The 19,096-nt window shown below is 39.2% G+C and overlaps 1 protein-coding gene across 2 annotated transcripts in view; it reads left to right on the top strand.

The window, feature by feature from the left end:
• cdh24b (cadherin 24, type 2b) overlaps positions 1-19,096 on the top strand; it is a 164,757-nt gene that overhangs the window by 118,158 nt on the left and 27,503 nt on the right. For both annotated transcript variants that reach the window (XM_039654595.2, XM_089131144.1), the window contains exon 6: positions 6,748-6,929. In XM_039654595.2, coding sequence (XP_039510529.2) covers positions 6,748-6,929 — 182 coding nt within the window. The remainder of the gene's footprint in view (positions 1-6,747; positions 6,930-19,096) is intronic.

Here is a 19,096-nt window from a genome sequence, read left to right as displayed (position 1 = left end):
CACCCGAAGCAAACACACAACACTGATTTCACCACCTGTATTTCTCCTCGAAAACAGTGCAGCCCTGACATAAACACAATCTCTGTCCCTTCCTTCTCATCTACTTCCCTCCCCCCGTTCTCCTTCTCAAGCAATATCGGTCACCATTCCCAGTCTGTTTTCTCTTTTTTCATCTCCTTTCTCTTCTCCCAAGAAACTTGTTGGCCACAAATATATTACAAAAATCTATCTATCTATCTATCTATCTATCTATCTATCTATCTATCTATCTATCTATCTATCTATCTATCTATCTATCTATCTATCTATCTATCTATCTATCTATCTATCTATCTATCCATCTATCCATCTATCCATCTATCCATCTATCCATCTATCCATCTATCCATCTATCCATCTATCCATCCATCCATCCATCCATCCATCCATCCATCCATGTCACTTTGAAATAAATCTTTTGGTAATATTATAAATGTTATAAATTAATATAAATTGATATTAACATAATAAATGCCTTTACTGTAATTTTTTAAACCATTTTAATAAGTCCTCGCTAAATAAAAGTATGAATTTCTTTAAAAAAATCTTACTGTCCTCAAAGCTTTTACTGTGAGTGTAATATATCTAATGTAATATTAAAATGTGCAATGCATATTATTATCACCAGTACCAGCATCTACTGTTTTTGCACTGTAAAAAAGTACAATCAACTGATGTTTAAAGAGCCCCTATCATGGATTTTTGAAAATGACTGTTCATGTAGTGTGGAAAATAGCTCTAAGGGAATGAAAACATCCTGCAAAGATTTATATCTGAAAGTGCACCGTATATAAAGTTATTGTCTTTCAAAAGTGATAGTCGACTCTGAGTCTATGAAATGAATTGTTTTTGAAACGAGTCATTAGCTGTTTCGTCGTGACGTAGATACAAAACATTAGCTCATTGGCCGCTCTCAACAACTGTGCGAGTTGTTGACTTGAAGTAACGTCGAGAACACATTCAAATACTTCAGCTGAATAACGTCATGTCGAGAAGACGCTGTGTTCTACATTGCAAAGACAGTTCAGCCACTTGTTTCCATTGCCCAGGGACGAGCATGTGAAGAATCAGTGGTTAGAGTTCATATTTGCAACGATACCACAACAGTATAGCCCGAACCTTGTGTTCTCATCATTTTAATGACGAATCATTCAAAAACATAAATGGATTCAAATGTGGATTCGCAAGCCGGTTGTTCCCGAAGGAGGGCTCAGTATCCAGTGTATATGGATCAGGTTCGTCCTATGATAGGAGCTCTTTAACATATGTTGACATAAATTATTGATCGTATCATTTTTACAGTGTGCTGGGTACAATACATGTACTCTATAAGCAGTCTGCTCCATCTTACGTACAGCCGTATGTTGATTAGCCTATCAACTAAAATGGCTTTTAGGGGTATGTATAGCAGGCAAAATGTAGACCTGTAAGCTTCTCTCTTACCCTGTGATTGTGAGCCATCCAGTATTACTTATAATTAAGGTGATCTAGACAAGTCTGGCCCAGTCTGGTGCATGCTGTGTAAATGGAGGTTTCAAGCCAAGTCATCCTTATTTAGCGCAGATTAAACTCCACGGCAGAATGGCAGAAAATAGTGATTTAAATAATATTGGAGGAGTTCGATAATAGAAGTAATTCCAATAATTGTCTTCTCTAATTAAGCTCCACATCCTTGAAGAGTGTAATTAAAATAGTAGTTCATATTAGCCTCCTTTTAATCCTTTTTCATTTTCTTTGCCTGCTTACTTTTGCTCTATTTATTAATATTTCATCTAAAGTTCAGCGCTTTCTGCTTCAATTGACGGCTTAATCATTGCCCACAGACACGTCTCCCGCCGCCCCCCCCTCTGTACCTCAACTTTCTCCATCCCTCAGTCTCACGCGCCACAGCACATACTCATGGAAGACAGATGCACATCCACGCACAAGCGCTTGGCCTCTCATCATCTCTCTTGTGTCCCTCTTCACCTTTTCTCTTTCTTTAGCTCACCTCCTCTTACTTCTCTTTCCCTCCCGTTAGCTTTCTCAGTCCTTTCAGACTGAGGAACAGTATGCGCTAACTGTCCATCTCCCACGCATCTCTCCCTTTGAGACCTCGCTCAATGCCGCCACACCAATTTCTAAATCCCTGCCTCTCGTTCTCACTTTCAGTGTTCCTCCAGTTAGTCTTTTGATGTATTCATATACTGTTAGCTAACTCCCCCTGTGCCGAATCCTTGCTGTGCTGAATATATCCTTTTGGCACGAGTGAGCAGTGTTAACCCTCTCGTAATCCCACGATGCCGTGCGCCCATTCACGGGAGGTGAGCTAAAGCACCGGGACAACACTTCTACAATGCATTAAGCCTCACAGCAGGACCTGGATGCAAATAACATGTTAAAACCCCTGCATAATCATATCATCTCAGTGGGTCTTTACTGATTGCTTTGCTCTTTTGATGAACAGCACCTTATATCCATCGTGTTATTTATTACACATATACACATTCGTCAGAATGACTACTTTTGAATGGCCTATTTTTTATTTCTTTTCCACAGTTTATAGCTTCCTCTTTATGTAATATGCATAGAGCCTCTGTTTTTGCACTTTCCACAATAAAAGCTGTTCCAAAAAAACAGTCAGGTTTAAATAAAATTGGTTTATAATTGTCTTTTTTTCTTTTCTTTTTTTTATTGGACTTTTGAGTTTGGACGTTTGAGCTTGATGGAAACTATATTTTGATATCTGAAGTAAATCTTTCTTTGCAATTTTTTTAAACTAATTATTTTCAGGTTATTTTAGTAAATATTATGAATGCTAAAAATTACATTAATATTTGATTGATATTTGGCTTTTTTATTTGGGCTGATTATCGTCGATTTGTTTAGGAAACTTATATTTTGACGTCTAAGTATATCAATATTTTTTATATATAATTTTTTAATTTTTTAATTTTTAATTTTTGTTTTTGTAATGTTTATTTTTTTCATTAATTTATTTTTGTATTATGTATAAATATTTTCAAATATAAAATTTTGCGCTTATATTGTGCATGTGTTAATTAAACTGTGTGATATATTTCTGCTTTATATCAGTACTTGATTATAGAAGAAACTGTTCACCCCTTCTCATGGTCCCTTGTTGTAACCCTATGGGAGGATCCAGATGGTGTGTAACTATGACATCTACCATCAGAGTTGATCTCCATAACGGTAAAGGGACAGGGCAACTGATGTTGAGGTGGGATGCTCTGGGACAATTCTCTCTCCACATCGTTCATTATACACCCTGCCTCCATAAGTGCCACAGTGATGGACGTCTTAAAAGGATGCAGATTTTATTCAATCTAATTTTCAACCAGCGCTTGAGCTTTAGCCAGCTAGACACTTTTTTAATGACTCTCCCATCTCAGAGGTCTCATTTCTACTGCAACATAAAGCCTCATCCATAGATAAGCCCTCTATTTTCTCCTTTCCTTCTCTCACTCTCTCTTGATTTTACTTTCTTTTTGACTCCTGCCTGTTCCCTCTTCTTTCCTTCGCATTTCTATTCAACTCTGTAATCACTACATCTTTGAATCAAGCTGTTTTCCCCTTATTTACAAACAAAACAGTCCTCTGTATCTATTCATCCATCAAAAACTCGTTGTAGCGCTTAAATCGGTTTCTTTTCAAAATCCATTTTTTGCTTGCCCACATGTAGTCTTGCCCACACTGAGTCTCACACATCTCGCTCAGAGGACCTGAGGTAATTGTCCATGTTATTTACTGAGCTGAACCTGCTTTCATCCACAGACCTGCTAATTAACTCCATCTGCCTATCATTGAAAAGCTCTAAATACTCTCCTCTTAATCTCCCATTGGGCACTGACTCATACCAGCCAATCCCTTTTCTGTCCCTGGGAAGCCCAGCCCCATTAGAGTGGCTTTTAATGAATTAAAAGAATAAAACTAGCAGGCTCTCTCATTGCAGAGGTGAGGCCGAGAGTAAAGGTGGTGCTTTTGAAGTGAGATCGAGCAGGCGCTGCGGTGGCACTTTGCTTGTCCCTCCTGAACACATTTACAGTCACCCAGTGCACGGGGAGTGCTATCTCGAAGTCACAGAACATTGATCTCGTCCCTTCATGCTGTGTGATTGGCCGACTAAAGCTGCTTCGGAAAAAGATGAGCACCCGTTTGCTTCCCTGCTCTTCTTCTGTCCTGATTTGTGATTTCTGAGGTGACAGGTATAGCTGTCATTGTGTGTTTGCTTGTTTGAAGTGAGTTTGTTCAGTGTTAAGATATCGTTTTATTACATTGGCAAAAGGGAACTCTACAGCTTTTTTTAATCGATTTTCTCTAGACATGTTTAGCACCGATTTAAAATCACCTTTCTACTACATAGACAGACATATTTATTAAAGGGGTAGTTCGCCCAAAAATTATAATTAGCCTATGATTTACCATCCCAGGTGTACATGACTTTCTTCTTTCAGACGAATTCATTCGGAGTTATATATATATATATATATATATATATATGAAGAGTTCAGATGCAAAAGCCTCTAAATGCCATTTGAAATTTTCTTCTTTAATGATGATTTTTATCAAGCTTGTATATTTAAGTTCAGTGAATTCACTTAAATGGCAATGATAATTACCTATTAATTGTTATTTAAGTGAAATTACTGTACTTAAATATACAAGTTTGATAAAAATCATCATTAAAGAAGAAAATTTCAAATGGCATTTAGAGGCTTTTGCATCTGAACTCTTCATATATATATATATATATATATATATATATATATATATAAAAGTCCTGGCTCTTCCAAGTTTTATAATGAAATTCAATGGGTATATTTTTTTGAAATTCTTTCGAACCCTATCCATCTGTGATAAAAGTGCTCCACACGGCTCTGGCGGGTTAATAAAGACCTTCTGAACTGAAGCGATGCGTTCAATATAGAAAGCGATGCGATGCGATATAGAAAAATATCCATATTTACAACTTTATTGTTTTAAAAATGCCGCAAATTCGACTTTCGCCAAAAGTCACACTGAAAGATTATTCATTTTATTTATTTGTAGGATTTTTTTATGAATTTCTATTGCAATTAAAAATATATATATATTATAAATATTGAATCAAATAAAATATGTCCACCTTAACAGTGCATATATGTTTGAATTTTTACAATTTCGTTTGCATCTTGGCATTTCCTGACAGACCAGAATCGTCTACACCAATAAGATTGCGGTATTATAATCCAATTAGGGTTCGCCCCGCCTAAATGTGTCACCCCAACCCATCGTCCAGACTGGCTGCACTCTGAGGTACTACCGATTTTGTCTTAAGTGTGCCGAATCGCAGACGACATCTTCTAAGTGGAATTTCGTGCATTTGCTTGACAGAAGTGACAGAGCGTTTTGAAGTCTAAGCAATGACACGGTGTCCACTCTGTAGACGAATCTTCACACACTTGCTGTAACGTAGACTTTTTCCCCATCAGCCAACACACCTTCATCGAAGAACAGCAGGACATCAACTACATGTCAGTCTGTGCTGAATTTCAAAGCCCTTAAAAATGCAGAACTAATGCACACTACCGAGGGAGTGATTTGAAAGGCTGGTGTTATATTTCTGCACATTTTGGTGCAGTTGGTTGATATACGGAGATGGTTATTAGCTTTGACTTTCATCACAGGCTGTTGTTTTGTTGTGTCACGGATATAAGGTGTCTAATGGAGATGTACTGTGTAATGTCCTGGGTTGTGACATTTGGAACTAATGTTCACTATATATACAACTCTGATGAAGGCAGATATCATGTTTTAGACCATCATTTTTCTTTATCCTTCATTCCTTCTTGACTTTTCTCAGTATATAAATGTCACATTAAAATCCTATCATTGTTTTATAACATTCTGTCTTTGCTTATATTTAACCCACTCGCAAAGCACTTTAATTTCCCAGTGTCCATTCACTGTTTAGCTTCAGAAACAAGATTGTTTTTAGACTTTTTTTCTTCAAAAAACAATGTTAGTGTATTACTGTAATATCTTGCATTGTGATTTTTTTCCTGTTTTTTCATGTTTTAATTAAAATTATTGGTAACACTTTACAGTAAGATCTCTATTTGTTATAGTTAAAGCATTAACTAACACAAACTAATAATGAGCAATACATTTTTTTACAGCATTTATTCACCTTTGTTAATCTTAGTTAATACAAATATTCACGTTAGTTCACAGTGCAATGTTAATATACAACTTTTGATATTAAAAAACATTAGTAATGCTTGAGATTAACAACTAAGATAAATAAATGTTGTAAAAAAATGTATTAGCTCTACAATGAAAAAAGTAAGCCAATAATAGCCAATAATAATAATAATAATAATATAAAATTAAATAGTAAATGCTGATTTTTAAAACGTACGCATCTAATGATGACAGATGAAACAAATGAAACCGTATTGTAAAGTGTTCCCAAATGAATTATCATCATGATGTGAATTTTTGTCATCATTGACGAAAAATCTTCGCTAACAACCAGTTTTGCGTAATCAATCAACAGCCAAAGTCTAATGGAGAAACTCAAAAAGGATAAACTTGTTATTGAAATACAGTGAAATATGAGAAGCTTCAGTTTAAAGCTTTTCGTAAATCAAATATGAGGATGATAAATGATTGCCCATGTCCCATTCTCATCCCGTCTCTCATGTCCAAATCTTTTTCCTATCTCAGGTTCCTGGCTGTTTTCTGTGTCAGAGTTGGCCATGCCAGGGGCGGAGGTGGGTCGGATCTCAGCAACAGATGCTGACTTGGGAGACAATGCCAAGCTGGAGTACACCATCCTGGACGGAGAGTCAGGGGACACCTTTAACATCACTGGAGCCAACCAAGAGGCCGTGATCATTCTGAACAAGGTGAGAAGAATGCACAGGAAATATGCGAAAGGGATAAAACCTTGTTGAAAAGCCGATCTAAAGCCAGCATGAATTTCCAGTTTGGTGCTGGGTTTTTATTTGTATTTTTAGGCAATATCCCAAAATTCATAAAACATGTTGGACACAAACTCGGCTGCTGGCTGTCAGCTAAATATGGCTACAGTAGGTTGTCGACCAGCATAGTCTTTCTGTTTGAGGCAGGCTGAACAAGAAAGTCTTGCTGGCTAAGCTAGTTAAGAAGCCTGGTGGGAACTGCAGCACAATAGTGTTGACCTGCATCCAAAACACAGTATATTCTGGTAACCATCGCTGGTCTTTTCAGCAGGGAAAAGTTTGTGTGTGTGGGCAGGGCTGTCGGGGATAAGAAAACTTAAATCAGGGTTCCATAAACACCATGAAAAGAAGGAGAGGGAGGCCAGGAGAGTTATGGTATCCCAGTTGAACAATTATTGTTATTTCACTGGGAATAAGAAAATGTTTTAGCTTTATTTAATAATATTACCAGTTCAGTATGATCTTTATTAAAAATAAAGCAATATATATATATATATATATGAAGAGTTCAGATGCAAAAGCCTCTAAATGCCATTTGAAATTTTCTTCTTTAATGATGATTTTTGTCAAACTTGTATATTTAAGTTCAGTGATTTCACTTAAATGGCAATGATAATTACCTATTAATTGTTATTTAAGTGAAATTACTAGAGTTAAATATACAAGTTTGACAAAAATCATCATGAAAGAAGAAAATTTCAAATGGCATTTAGAGGCTTTTGCATCTGAACTCTTCATATATATATATATATATATATATATTTTTTTTTTTTGACTGCATTCTTGTCAATTTCTAAATGTTTACTTTTTGATATATGAATTATAACAGACTGACGGGGAAGAAAAAAAAACATTATTTAGCTATTACTTTTTTAAAAATTGGTTTTATCATTATTTAACAATTTCTTGCTTTTTGTTAGTTTTTTATTAGTTGTAATTTTTATATAAACATTTAACTTTTAAAATGAAGGTTTTACAACATGCCCTTTCTTTTGTTATATGTGGGCCTCCATGCTAATCTATAGTACAGTATATGAAATTGGTGAAGGGTGGTGGGGGCCCACATTAATATTTGTTCAGGGGGGCCCCGAATCCTCTAGCTACGGTCCTGTGTGTGGGCACGGGCTCATAGAAGGTGGGTAGAGATCAGAAGACGCCTCATAGAGCAGATGATGCTCTGGTGTAAGAGGGGCAGGTTACTCATTCTGTCAGGTGTCGTGAGAAAATCTGATCCATTGGAAGAAAAAAAAAACCTCAACAAAAGGCCAAAATGAGAGTCAGTGCTGTATAGGCGATGTGAGTCAATGTTGAATCAGCCCCATCACAATCTGTGCCTCGTCTTGCATTCGTGCGTGTGCGCGAGACACCGATCAGAGAAAAGAGTGTGATTTACGCTGACATGCCGTGTGGTGCATGCTACACGCGGGAGCCCCATGGGACCGCACTCATTCACTGATAGAGATTCTGAGTGGCACTGTTCGCCTGTGGGCATCTTCGCATCACCTGAAACGTCACATGATACATTAGTAAATTGAAGGAATAGTTTTCTCAAAGATTTTAATTCTGTCATTGTTTACTCAGCCTCAGACACACATGCTGTATTTTTTTCTCTCCATAGAACTCAAAAGTAGAAGGTTTTTTAGAAGCTCTTGTCATACAATGACAGTTCATAGTCACCAGGGACTGTCAAGCTCCAAACAGGACAACAGAAAGAAAAAAAAAAAAACAACAACATAAAAATGTCTCATGCATTAAATCATTATATTCCAAAACTATGTTAGGTTTGTTAAAGGAACAGAACAGAATGTCTTATTCATAGATAATCTTGGTGTACAGGCTCTAAATATCTGCCTGTGTTCTGGCTGAATGTGAGTTTAAACACTTCTGAGTTGGATTATTTATAAGAAAGCTGTCACTCCTTGTAGATAGATGTTGCTTCCCTCACACAGTATGTGCACAAATAGTCAAAACATGCCATTGCTTATGCAAAAACACAATTTCCGTCACCCTGATGTATTTAACATGCAACACTTAGCTATATGTTATACTATAATGCATTTATTCACATAAATATATATTTGCTTTATTTGTTAAAGGTGCTCTTAGCGATGTCACACGTTTTTTTAGGCCAAAACATTTTTTGTCACATACAGCAAACATCTCCTCACTATCCGCTAGCTGCCTGTCCCTTATGCAGACAACTCAGGCTCCACAAATGGCAACAAAACAAACTGCGGCAACCCGCTCCACGAAACATAACAAACTGTTCCAGCCAATAACTGACAAGAAGGCCCTGGGGGTGGGGTTTGGGGGGTCAGTGCAGATGATGAGGAGGGAAGTCTATCTAGCCTCCATTTTGTTTTTAAAATACTTTAAACGTCAACAAGAAGTCACGTCACCCGACATCGCTTAGGCCGTGTGTCCACCAAAGCGTTTTTAGCCAGCTGAAATTGCCAGACGCTCTGCTTAAGACGCCGTGCTTTGGGCGCTTGAGAGCGTTTTGGCAGCGCAGCGTTTTTTTCCGTTGAGACGTTTCGTTGCTATGATACAGAATATCCGCAGCACAGTTTACTTGTTACTGATTTCGCAGATAATTTGTTTCATACTAAAAAATTATTTTTCATCCATTTTGTTTGGTTAGCTCTGCTGGTTGATGTCGTTGTACAGAAAGAATGTTGTGACAGTTGGTCAGTGTGGAATTAGTCCCGCCCCTCCTCCACTGTGATTGGACGGCTGGGTAAGAAGTGACAGTGATGAACAAAGTTGAACATTTTTCAACTGCCGGCGACCAGTAAAAAACGCTGGGTGCTCGGCGCTTCAGCGTGAAAAAAACACTCAGCGTCTCTTTACGCTCCAGGCGTTTAAAAAGCGTGGCGCTCCCATTGAAAACAATTGAAAACATACGCCAGGCGCGTGGAAAAACACTTTGGTGGACACATGGCCTTAGAGCACATAAGTAACACCATTTTTTAATCTGAATAGAGAAGATTATTAGTTCAATTCTGCCTGTTCATCACACTTCTGTTCAGTGTTTTTTTCTTTGTTTTTAAAAGCTGTGTAAAGATTCTTTATCTGTTTTTGACTGCAAGTATAACTGCTTACAGGAACAACATGAACCTAAGTAAAAGATGACAGAATCAAACTGTCATACATAATCTCAATTAATCAGGTTTTCCAGTGATGTGAACTTCATGTTTCCTGTTACAGTTAAAATGTTTGAAGCGCTATTTCCAAGCTGCTTGGTGGCCAGGTGATTGTGTGTATTCTCTGTTCAGATCTGGATCTGTGATCAGACACTGGGAAAAGCCAGCACAGTTGTATTGATGTCAATCCAGCTTCCTGGACTCGTTTGTGTGTACCTCAGGTCGACTATACTGCGATCATGCAAGTTTGTGTGAGCGTGTGAGTGAATAAAGTCAGGGGGTTTACCTCTGTGACAGTCCTGGCAGGTGTGGGGAAGTCAGTGTTAAAAAAGGCTTTGGCTGCAAGTGAGCCTGGGAGGGATTTTAGGCCAGGGATGTGTTACTGCGATAAGGGAAAACTGGAAAGAGGAAAGCGACAGAAAGGAGCAGGGAGATTAAACGAGTGGCCAGAGAGAGGAGACCGTATATAGAGAGATACAGAGACGTGGAAGTAAGACATACACTAGGGCAGATAGTATTAAAGATAAAAATGTAAAGTTCGAATTTGCAGTGCAGTGCAGTCCTTACCAGTCTAAGCTCGGCCCGCCGGTGGAAAAGCGGCTAAAGTTGCTAGCAGGTATACTGAAGATGTTATGTGAAGTCTTGCACATTTAGTTTTTTTTTTTTTTTTTGATAGGACGGTTATTTTCTTTTAAAGCTGCACATGCAGTAACTAACTGCAAATGTAAAGACTTTGTCTATTTAAACTAAGTACAAATGGACCCTTTTCACATTTCCTGGTTTGGGATACAGAACTAGCATCCACCTTATTTTTCAGATATAAGCGGGCGCGACCATTTCTAATTTGAATGTGTTTGGCTTCCAGTTATTTTTAGCTGTACAAAACAGCTTGTTATGCTGCTTGATGTTGCAAACTGTTTTTATTACCATATTATTTTAATGTAGTGTCTTAATTATAAACACGCTGGTTTGTAGCGCAGACAGTTTTAAAGTTTACTGCACTCTGTGTGGCTAATAAATCTGAGATCTTACATGTTGAAAAATAAGGTGGATTGCAGACTAAACTTTACAGGGGTTTACTTGAAAAAAGTACAATAGTCTTATTACGTAACTCACATTAAAGGTTCTCTAAGCGATGCTGGGCCAAAACATTTGTTGTCAAATACATCAAACGTCTCCTCACTATCAGCTAGCTACCTGTCCCCTAAACACACTGTAAAAAAACGCGGTCTCTGTAGACACCACAGGCTCCACAAACGGCAACAAAAACAATCATGTCTTACCCGGACCACGAAACCTAACAAACAGTGTTCCAGCCAATCACTGGCAAGAAGTATTTGAGGGTGGGTCTGGGGGGTTAGTGTGCGTGCACATGAAGGGTGTGTGTGTGTGAAGGAGATAGAAGCATCAGAGGGAAGTTTGAAAAATGGCCGACACACGACCAAAGAGACGTCGTTCTGAAGAACAAATTAAAAAGAAGAAGGAGTCGGATAAAGAATGTGCAAAGTTCCGAATTTACATCGGTAGCAAAGCTTTTGAACGATGGCGAGAACTCCGGCGGCAGAAGGGCTTCCAGTCCGACATTCAGGTTGCTCTGTTTTTGCTTGACAGGGGGGTAACGTTAAATTGTTTTTTTTCTTCTAAATTGACGCTTATGTTCGCCAAACCCACACAAGGATATAATTAGCTAGAAATGCACGTTCACAATTATTTCAGGAAGCACGGAAGGGAGGGGGAGGAGATGAGATGGGGAGGAGGGAGGGTCTAGCTCCGATTTGTTTGAAAATATTCGAACGTCAACACCCAGGATCGCTTTGAGAACCTTTAATGTGTAACTCCAATAAAGGGTTACAAAACCTCATGTTCCAAAACCTGTATCCATTTTTCTCCAATGCTGAACACAAAAGAACATATTTTGAAAAGCATTGAGAACCAAACAACATTGGAGCCCATTGACTTCCATTGTATGGACAAAAAAAACACTGATTCATTTATCTTCTTTTATGTTCTGCAGTGCAGAAGAAAGAAAGTGTGAGTAACTTGTGACAGAATTTACATTTATGGGTGAAGTATTCCTGTAAATCATGAACTTTGAAAGAGCCACCTTAAAGCAACAACATGTTCATCTGGGGGGAAAAAAAGTGAGAAAGTACTAGAATGCAAAAGAGGGAATGCTTCAGTCTTCTAATGCTTAGTGAAGGAGGAAATGAAAAAGGGGAATTATGGGTAAACAAATGAACTCCTCCTATGTCTCTCCTTGAATTCCTTCTTCATCCTCCACTGCACTGATGCTTTATTCGCCCAATCATATTTTCTAAGATTGCTGCCTTGTTACAGTTCTCTCTAATATTCCTGTCAAAACGATTCCATTGTCCATTAGGGCTCGGAATTCTGGCCGGGACTCCTGGCTGCGCTGCAAGACAAAATGATGGAGATGAAGAATGAGACAAAGACAGAGAAAGAGAACAATGAGCGAAGATATGCAGGTGGGAGTATCTGAAGACAAAGACTGAAGAGGTTAAAAGGGATTTAGTCGGAGAACCCACGCGCAACTAATAGAAAACATGAAAGATACCACTCTAATAGAATTAGAATAAACAAAGCGTAAAATTAGCACTAAGCTCCCCTTTGGTTTCCAGCCCATTAAGCAAAAAACAAAAAACAAAAAAACTGCTGAACATTATTTGTTGTGTTTGTGTTTGTGTTTACAGGACCCCGCTCTAGTTTGGCCACCTGCCTATCTCATTCAGAACAGCCGAACGTCATGCCTGCCTCTTGTTTATTTCGCTCCATATCAGAAAGGCTGAAGTTGAAGATTTCTTTGAGACAGAGGGAGAGAGAGAGAGATAGTGAAAAGAAAAGAAAGCAGTGCACAGAGAGGAAGAGCTCGCCCCAGGGAGAAAAGTGTTTCCAATAGGAGCAATTTCTGTCATCACAATGCCCGCCATGACCTCTCAGGAACCCACAGAGCCTAGAGCGTGGTCGCTTTTTACTTAGAGGAGATACACGTACCATACAAACATACACGTAGATGCGCATACTGTTGAGGATCAAATGCAGGATTTATTTAACAAGGTAATCCAAAAGCGTAATTTAAAGGACAGGAAAGGTCAAACACAGACAGGCAGTCCATACAAACATACACAACAAGGCAGGGAACACGGGCAAAATTCGAAACCAGGGAGAATGCTCGGAATTGCAATGTAACACCAAACACGACTTCGCAGATAATGAATGAGAAAACCAGGCTTAAAAGGGGTGAGCTAAATAAGATAATGAGACACAGGTGAATGTAATAATCGATGAAGAGTCTGGGCAGTGAGTTATGGGAGATAATGATGAGTCTGATTTGGAGTGTCTTCTGGTGGCACTCCAGCTGGTGAACATGGTTACACGTACAAACAACCTCATATAATACATCCGTTGATGTACAGATGCAGCATGGACGCTTAAAGGCATAGTTCAACCCAAATTTAAACTTTTGTCATCATTTACTCACCCTCACATTGTTCCTCTCAAGCCTATTTGACTTTCTTTTGCTCATGAAACAGGAAGATATTTTGATGAATGTCTAAGCTGCTCTTTTAAATCAAAAATGAATGAGCTCTAGTGTCGTTGTCCTTCAAAAAAATGACAAAAAGACATTTAAGCAGTCACTGAATTCTTTAAAATCTTCTGAAGTCATTCATTAACTGAAAAAAACTCTTGACGTCAATGATGACTGTCGCTTGACGTGCAGAAATCAATGATGTCAAATACTGTATCATCTGGAGCATTTTGATTGTACATTTTGTCATTATTTGGAGCTGGACAGTTCTGCAATCATAATCATATTAAAAAAAAGAATAGCTTGGACATTTCAGGCATATCCTCATTTGCATTATAAAGTTACAAAAGAAGAAAGGAAGCCATGAGCATTTGGAAAGACATGTATATTTCTCATAACCAGCAAGATTAGCCTGCTAAACCAGCATGAACTTGTCTTGGCTGATCTTTTTGACTGAGTCAATTACAAAATCTTTCTTTATTTCACACATACAGACCATCTTCATTTACACATGACCTTTCCACCCGCTCTGTTAATTCTGCCCTGAATTACAAATTGTGTTATGACAAAAAATGGAGCACATTATAAAAATGAAAGGTACTGAAGAAAGAAGCTTCTTGCAGATAAAAGAAGAGACCTTTGATGTGTGGATAAAGAGGACAAAGCCTAAGGCTTAGTGTGTGAATGGGTCAGTCAAGACCCTTTTTGGTAAGCTAGGTCATGCCTGCCTTTCTGAGGAGAAACTCTCTCCCTTTCCCTTGCCCACTCACTCATCTCCACGGTGTACAGGCAGTGCTGGGTTTCTCTCTGCAGATTGGGTTTCTCTCGCCCCCCCCCCCCTCTCTCTCTCTCTCTCTCCTGGGGGATGTTAGTTATGTGCTGTGGTCATTTCTGAGCTTCAAAAACCGTGTGGAGCACAGCTAGAAATTCATTGGTTCTCAAACAGTGCAAAAATGCTTTGCCCTTGAGAAGACATGCCTTGAGTAGAGGATTAAAGAAAGGAACAAAGTGTAAATCTGTAGATTTCAGATTTAAGGAGGTGTCTGGATATATATTGAGTATTTAAAGTTTCGGTTCTCAACTCTTTTGATCATTTATTCACCTTTAAGTTTTTCCAAACTCCATTTGACTTTTCTTCCATGGAACACAAAAGGACATTTTGAATAATTTACTGGTTGATCCTTTTTGCATGCAATTACAATGAATGGGAGATGTGAAAGCTTGAAAAATGGCACAAATCAGCATAAAAGTATCATAAAAGTAGCCCATACCATTTGTGTGCTATATTCAAGGTCTTCAAAGTCTGGTTTGCATAACAAGTAGATTGGCATTTAAATAATTATTCACTCCTCACTACAATCTTCCACTCCAGAAAGATTGACCACTCTGACCAGATAATTAGTGTATTGATCTAGAGAATCGGCCCAGTTTGTGAATGAATCATCCAGGCCCGTTTTGTGAACTGGATGGACCGATTCACTGAAATGTTTGTATTCGCATAATTTCCGGATCCAATTCCAAGTCAAATCAAATTTTTTGTAATGTGTTTCACAATACACAGCTTAATTGAAAGTCATAGCCTTCTATTATGTTTGAATTGCTTTAATAACGTTGGTATATCTTAATGTTCTTCTGAATTTATTATTTAGCTTTATTGTATTAATTTAAATTAGTGCTCCGGGAATATGGGGTCCGGGGTCCTTTGCTAAGGGCTGTGGGGTCCTTCAGTCGGAAAAGGGTGGCTTGCTCACTTCAGGTTGGTGAAGAAATCCTTCCTCAAGTGGAGGAGTTTAAGAATCTTGGGGTTTTGTTCACGAGTGAGGGAAGGATGGAGTGGGAGATTGACAGACGGATCGGTGCAGCTTCTGCAGCCAGAGCCGGCCCGAGCCTTTTGGGGGCCCTAAGCAGAATTTGATTTGGGGGCCCCTCCCACGACGCGGAGTCACCTGTGTTTGACGATTATTGACACAAATGTCACGCAATAATGATACATTATAAATGAATACACTTAGGTTATGTATTAGGCTACAACAAAGGTAATACTTAATAAAAAAAATAGATGCCTACTTAAATAAAAAAAGGTTTAACAGTCTTAAAACTGTCTCAAAACATATAAAAGAAATTATTTGCTAAAATTATGACAAAACTGAGAAACATCTCTTATGTCTCTCAGTTTTGTCATACTTTTAGCAAATAATAATTTCTTCAACAAGCCTTGAAAACTAAAAATATTTGGCCTACTATTTCTCAATACAGTGTAACTGTCCTCAAAAGCTTTATTATTATTATTATTATTATTATTATCGTAACAATCTTTGTTAAATATTACATGACATAATCCAACAAAGTCTGTTACTATAATACCGGTAATGATGTTCTGGTGCTCGTTGTATGCAGGGGCGAAAATTTCATCAAAATGTTGGGGGGGACAATAAACATAACAATTCTCAAGAGCAAATTTTGAAGGGGACACCAATAATACAGGCAAAAAAATACAGAGGAAAGCCTTACTACTATTATTAGTGTAGCATGGAGATCATTTCATTATACTTCTTAAAATTTCTTTCTGGTTTAAGCCAGCGGCGAATCTGTTTACATACTCTCCTCACGCAGCGCAGCGATTTCATTTCATTCATTGACTCATTCTTTAACTATATTAAATGATATAAACCAACTAAATCACAGTGAAAGCGTTACAATCTAAATGCACAGCGCACCCGGACTTTCTCACCAGTGTATGGCCAGCAGTATTGTAATGTTTATGACATGAAGATAATGTCTGTTCTAAGTTATTATTGTACTGTACAATTAAAAACAATCGTTCCTGAGTCTGCAGTCTGAAAACTTTACCTCAGAGCATCCGTTTACTGAATGAATTGAGAATCTCACCTGAAAAATCCAATAACACCAGCAAGTCATTCAAGCAGCTGATTTCTGTAAATAAATGCAAAACTAAATGCATATTGCAGCATAGGGCGAAGTCAGGATCCGTCAGCACCGATATGAGACAAAAATAATTTAAATTGTATATAAAACTATGTAAATGGCGCTCTGTGGCGCAGCAGGATTTTGAACACGGTCCTGAGCCGTTGCGCTGGGCGCCGCGGACAGACGCCGAACGGCGCCGCCGGTGTGTGTACACTCATAGAGAATAATGTGTTCGAATTTTAAAGACGTGGCGCTGCGCGACGCTTCTTGTCCGGTGTGCGGCCCCCTTTACTGGAGTTCCACAACTACTCAAAAACTATGTTTTTCTCTCCCGCCACCGGAATGTGTGTGTCTGAGGTAAAAGGGACGGAGGCAGTGGACCAATGCACTGTGAGGCAAGGGAGGGGGGTCTCAAAATGTTTAGAACGCTTTTTTCGATATTGCCCCGTTTGCATTTGTGTTATTTTATTTCTTAATTATTTTAAGAACATATCATTACATTATTTACAATACACATATTTTAATGTTTTTTTTGGGGGGGACAACCCTCAGATAGGGGGGGTCCTGACCCCCCGACCCCCCCCCCCCCCCCCCCCCGCGATTTCCGCCTATGGTTGTATGTGTGTATGCAATGTATTTTTCCCCTCGGGGCTTGCCGTAGATGGGTCGTGAGCAGACTGCACTTGGTAGGCTACTGGAGTGTCGCGGGTTTTTGGAGGTCTGATGTGTGGTATAATAAAGTGGAGAAGAGTTCAAACTGCTATGTTTATTATTTATTCAAACTGCTACCCGCACAAATTGTCTATGCACGCGCGAGGTGTCTAGAGGATTAAGCGCATGACTTAAACGCTGGCAGACACAGCAGCAGTTGTAACTTGTAGGCAGGTATATTGATCATTAAATCAGAGTTTTGTTGTCTTGAATGATTCATTCAGTCATATTCATGCATTCATTGATTTATGTCACTTGTTTAAGTAATCTAAAAAAATAAAAATAAAAAATAACCCCGATTAGGGGGCCCCCTGGTGGCCAGGGGGTCCTAAGCGGCCGCTTAGTTCGCTTATGCCTCGGGTCGGCTCTGTCTGCAGCAATGCGGTCGATGTACCGGTCTGTTGTGGTGAAGAAGGAGCTGAGCCGTAAGGCAAAGTTCTCGATTTACCGGTCAATCTACGTTCCTACTCTCACCTATGGTCATGAGATTTGGGTCATGACCGAAATGACAAGATCCCGGATACAGGCGGCCGAAATGAGCTTTCTCCGCAGGGTGGCTGGGCGATCCCTTATAGGGTGAGAAGCTCGGTCACTCGGGAGGAGCTCAGAGTAGAGCCGCTGCTCCTCCACATCGAGAGGGGTCAGCTGATGTGGCTCGGGCATCTGTTCCGGATGCCTCCTGGACGCCTCCCCGGGGAGGTGTTCCGGGCACGTCCCACTGGGCGGGGACGCCTCGGTGTCCCCCCAGAAGAGCTGGAGGAAGTGTCTAGGGAAAGGGAAGTCTGGACATATCTGCTTAGACTGCTGCCCGGCCCCGGATGAGCGGAAGAAGATGGATGGATGGATGATATTAATTTAATCGGACAATGCGTACAATTTCTCATTAATGACAGTATCGAGAGTAATAAAACGTGTCAAGATGGTTTGTGAATCTTGAATGACATGTTGCTACTTCTGCCAATGACAAAAATTTCAGTCTGTTTCTCACACAAAACTATAGCATATGCTTCAGAAGAGACGGAATAAGTCATATAGAGCACTTTTGTTGTACTTTTAGGTGCTTTTCTGTAATCATTTTGGAACTTAAAGACCCCTGTTCGCATTCACCAAAATCACATTGGCTTTTACAGTGCCCTCTTAGGACCTTTTTCAGAATAAATTAGATTTTGTGTATTCCACCGAAGAATGTGTTAAAGGGATACTTCACCTTTGGAAAGATGAATGTGTATTTAAAATGGGTCATTTATGTATAAGAAATGTGAAATTATTTTTGGCTTATGTGGATGAAAGACAACAACTCCCAGAATGCACTTGCTTCACTGCCCTAGGAGGCTACGCCTACCGGTAACAGAGTGCAATAGTTAAACAAGAAGTCTAGGCTACTAGTGAGTCTCCGTGATGAGTCTGCCTGAAAATGTGTTTCGAGATCGCCCAAAATGTCCGGGATTCGGCTTTTGCTTTCTACAGTCGCCAGTCATTATGTTTACTGTGGCGAGCAGGACGAGACTGAGGGCCGCGGGAGAACGGCGTGAGGCCGGTGGCATGATTACCGATGAGCGACTCCTGTGAGACGCACCGGTCTCGTATATCTCAAGGAGGAGCGGGAATTTTCTTAGCAATGTTAAAACGCACATCAACCGCATTGCTTGTTTAGCGTTCATGAAAACACTACATTCAGATTCACCAATCGGAATGAATTCAGTTAGATTGAAACAGAAGGTGTGCATGTAAACAATAAATGGCGACTGCAGAAAGCAAAAGCT

This window comes from Pimephales promelas, chromosome 5 (genome assembly GCF_988280905.1).
Source record: "Pimephales promelas chromosome 5, fPimPro1.hap1.1, whole genome shotgun sequence".
In the NCBI taxonomy this organism is placed as follows: domain Eukaryota; kingdom Metazoa; phylum Chordata; class Actinopteri; order Cypriniformes; family Leuciscidae; genus Pimephales; species Pimephales promelas.
This window is presented reverse-complemented; position numbering and strand designations above follow the sequence as displayed.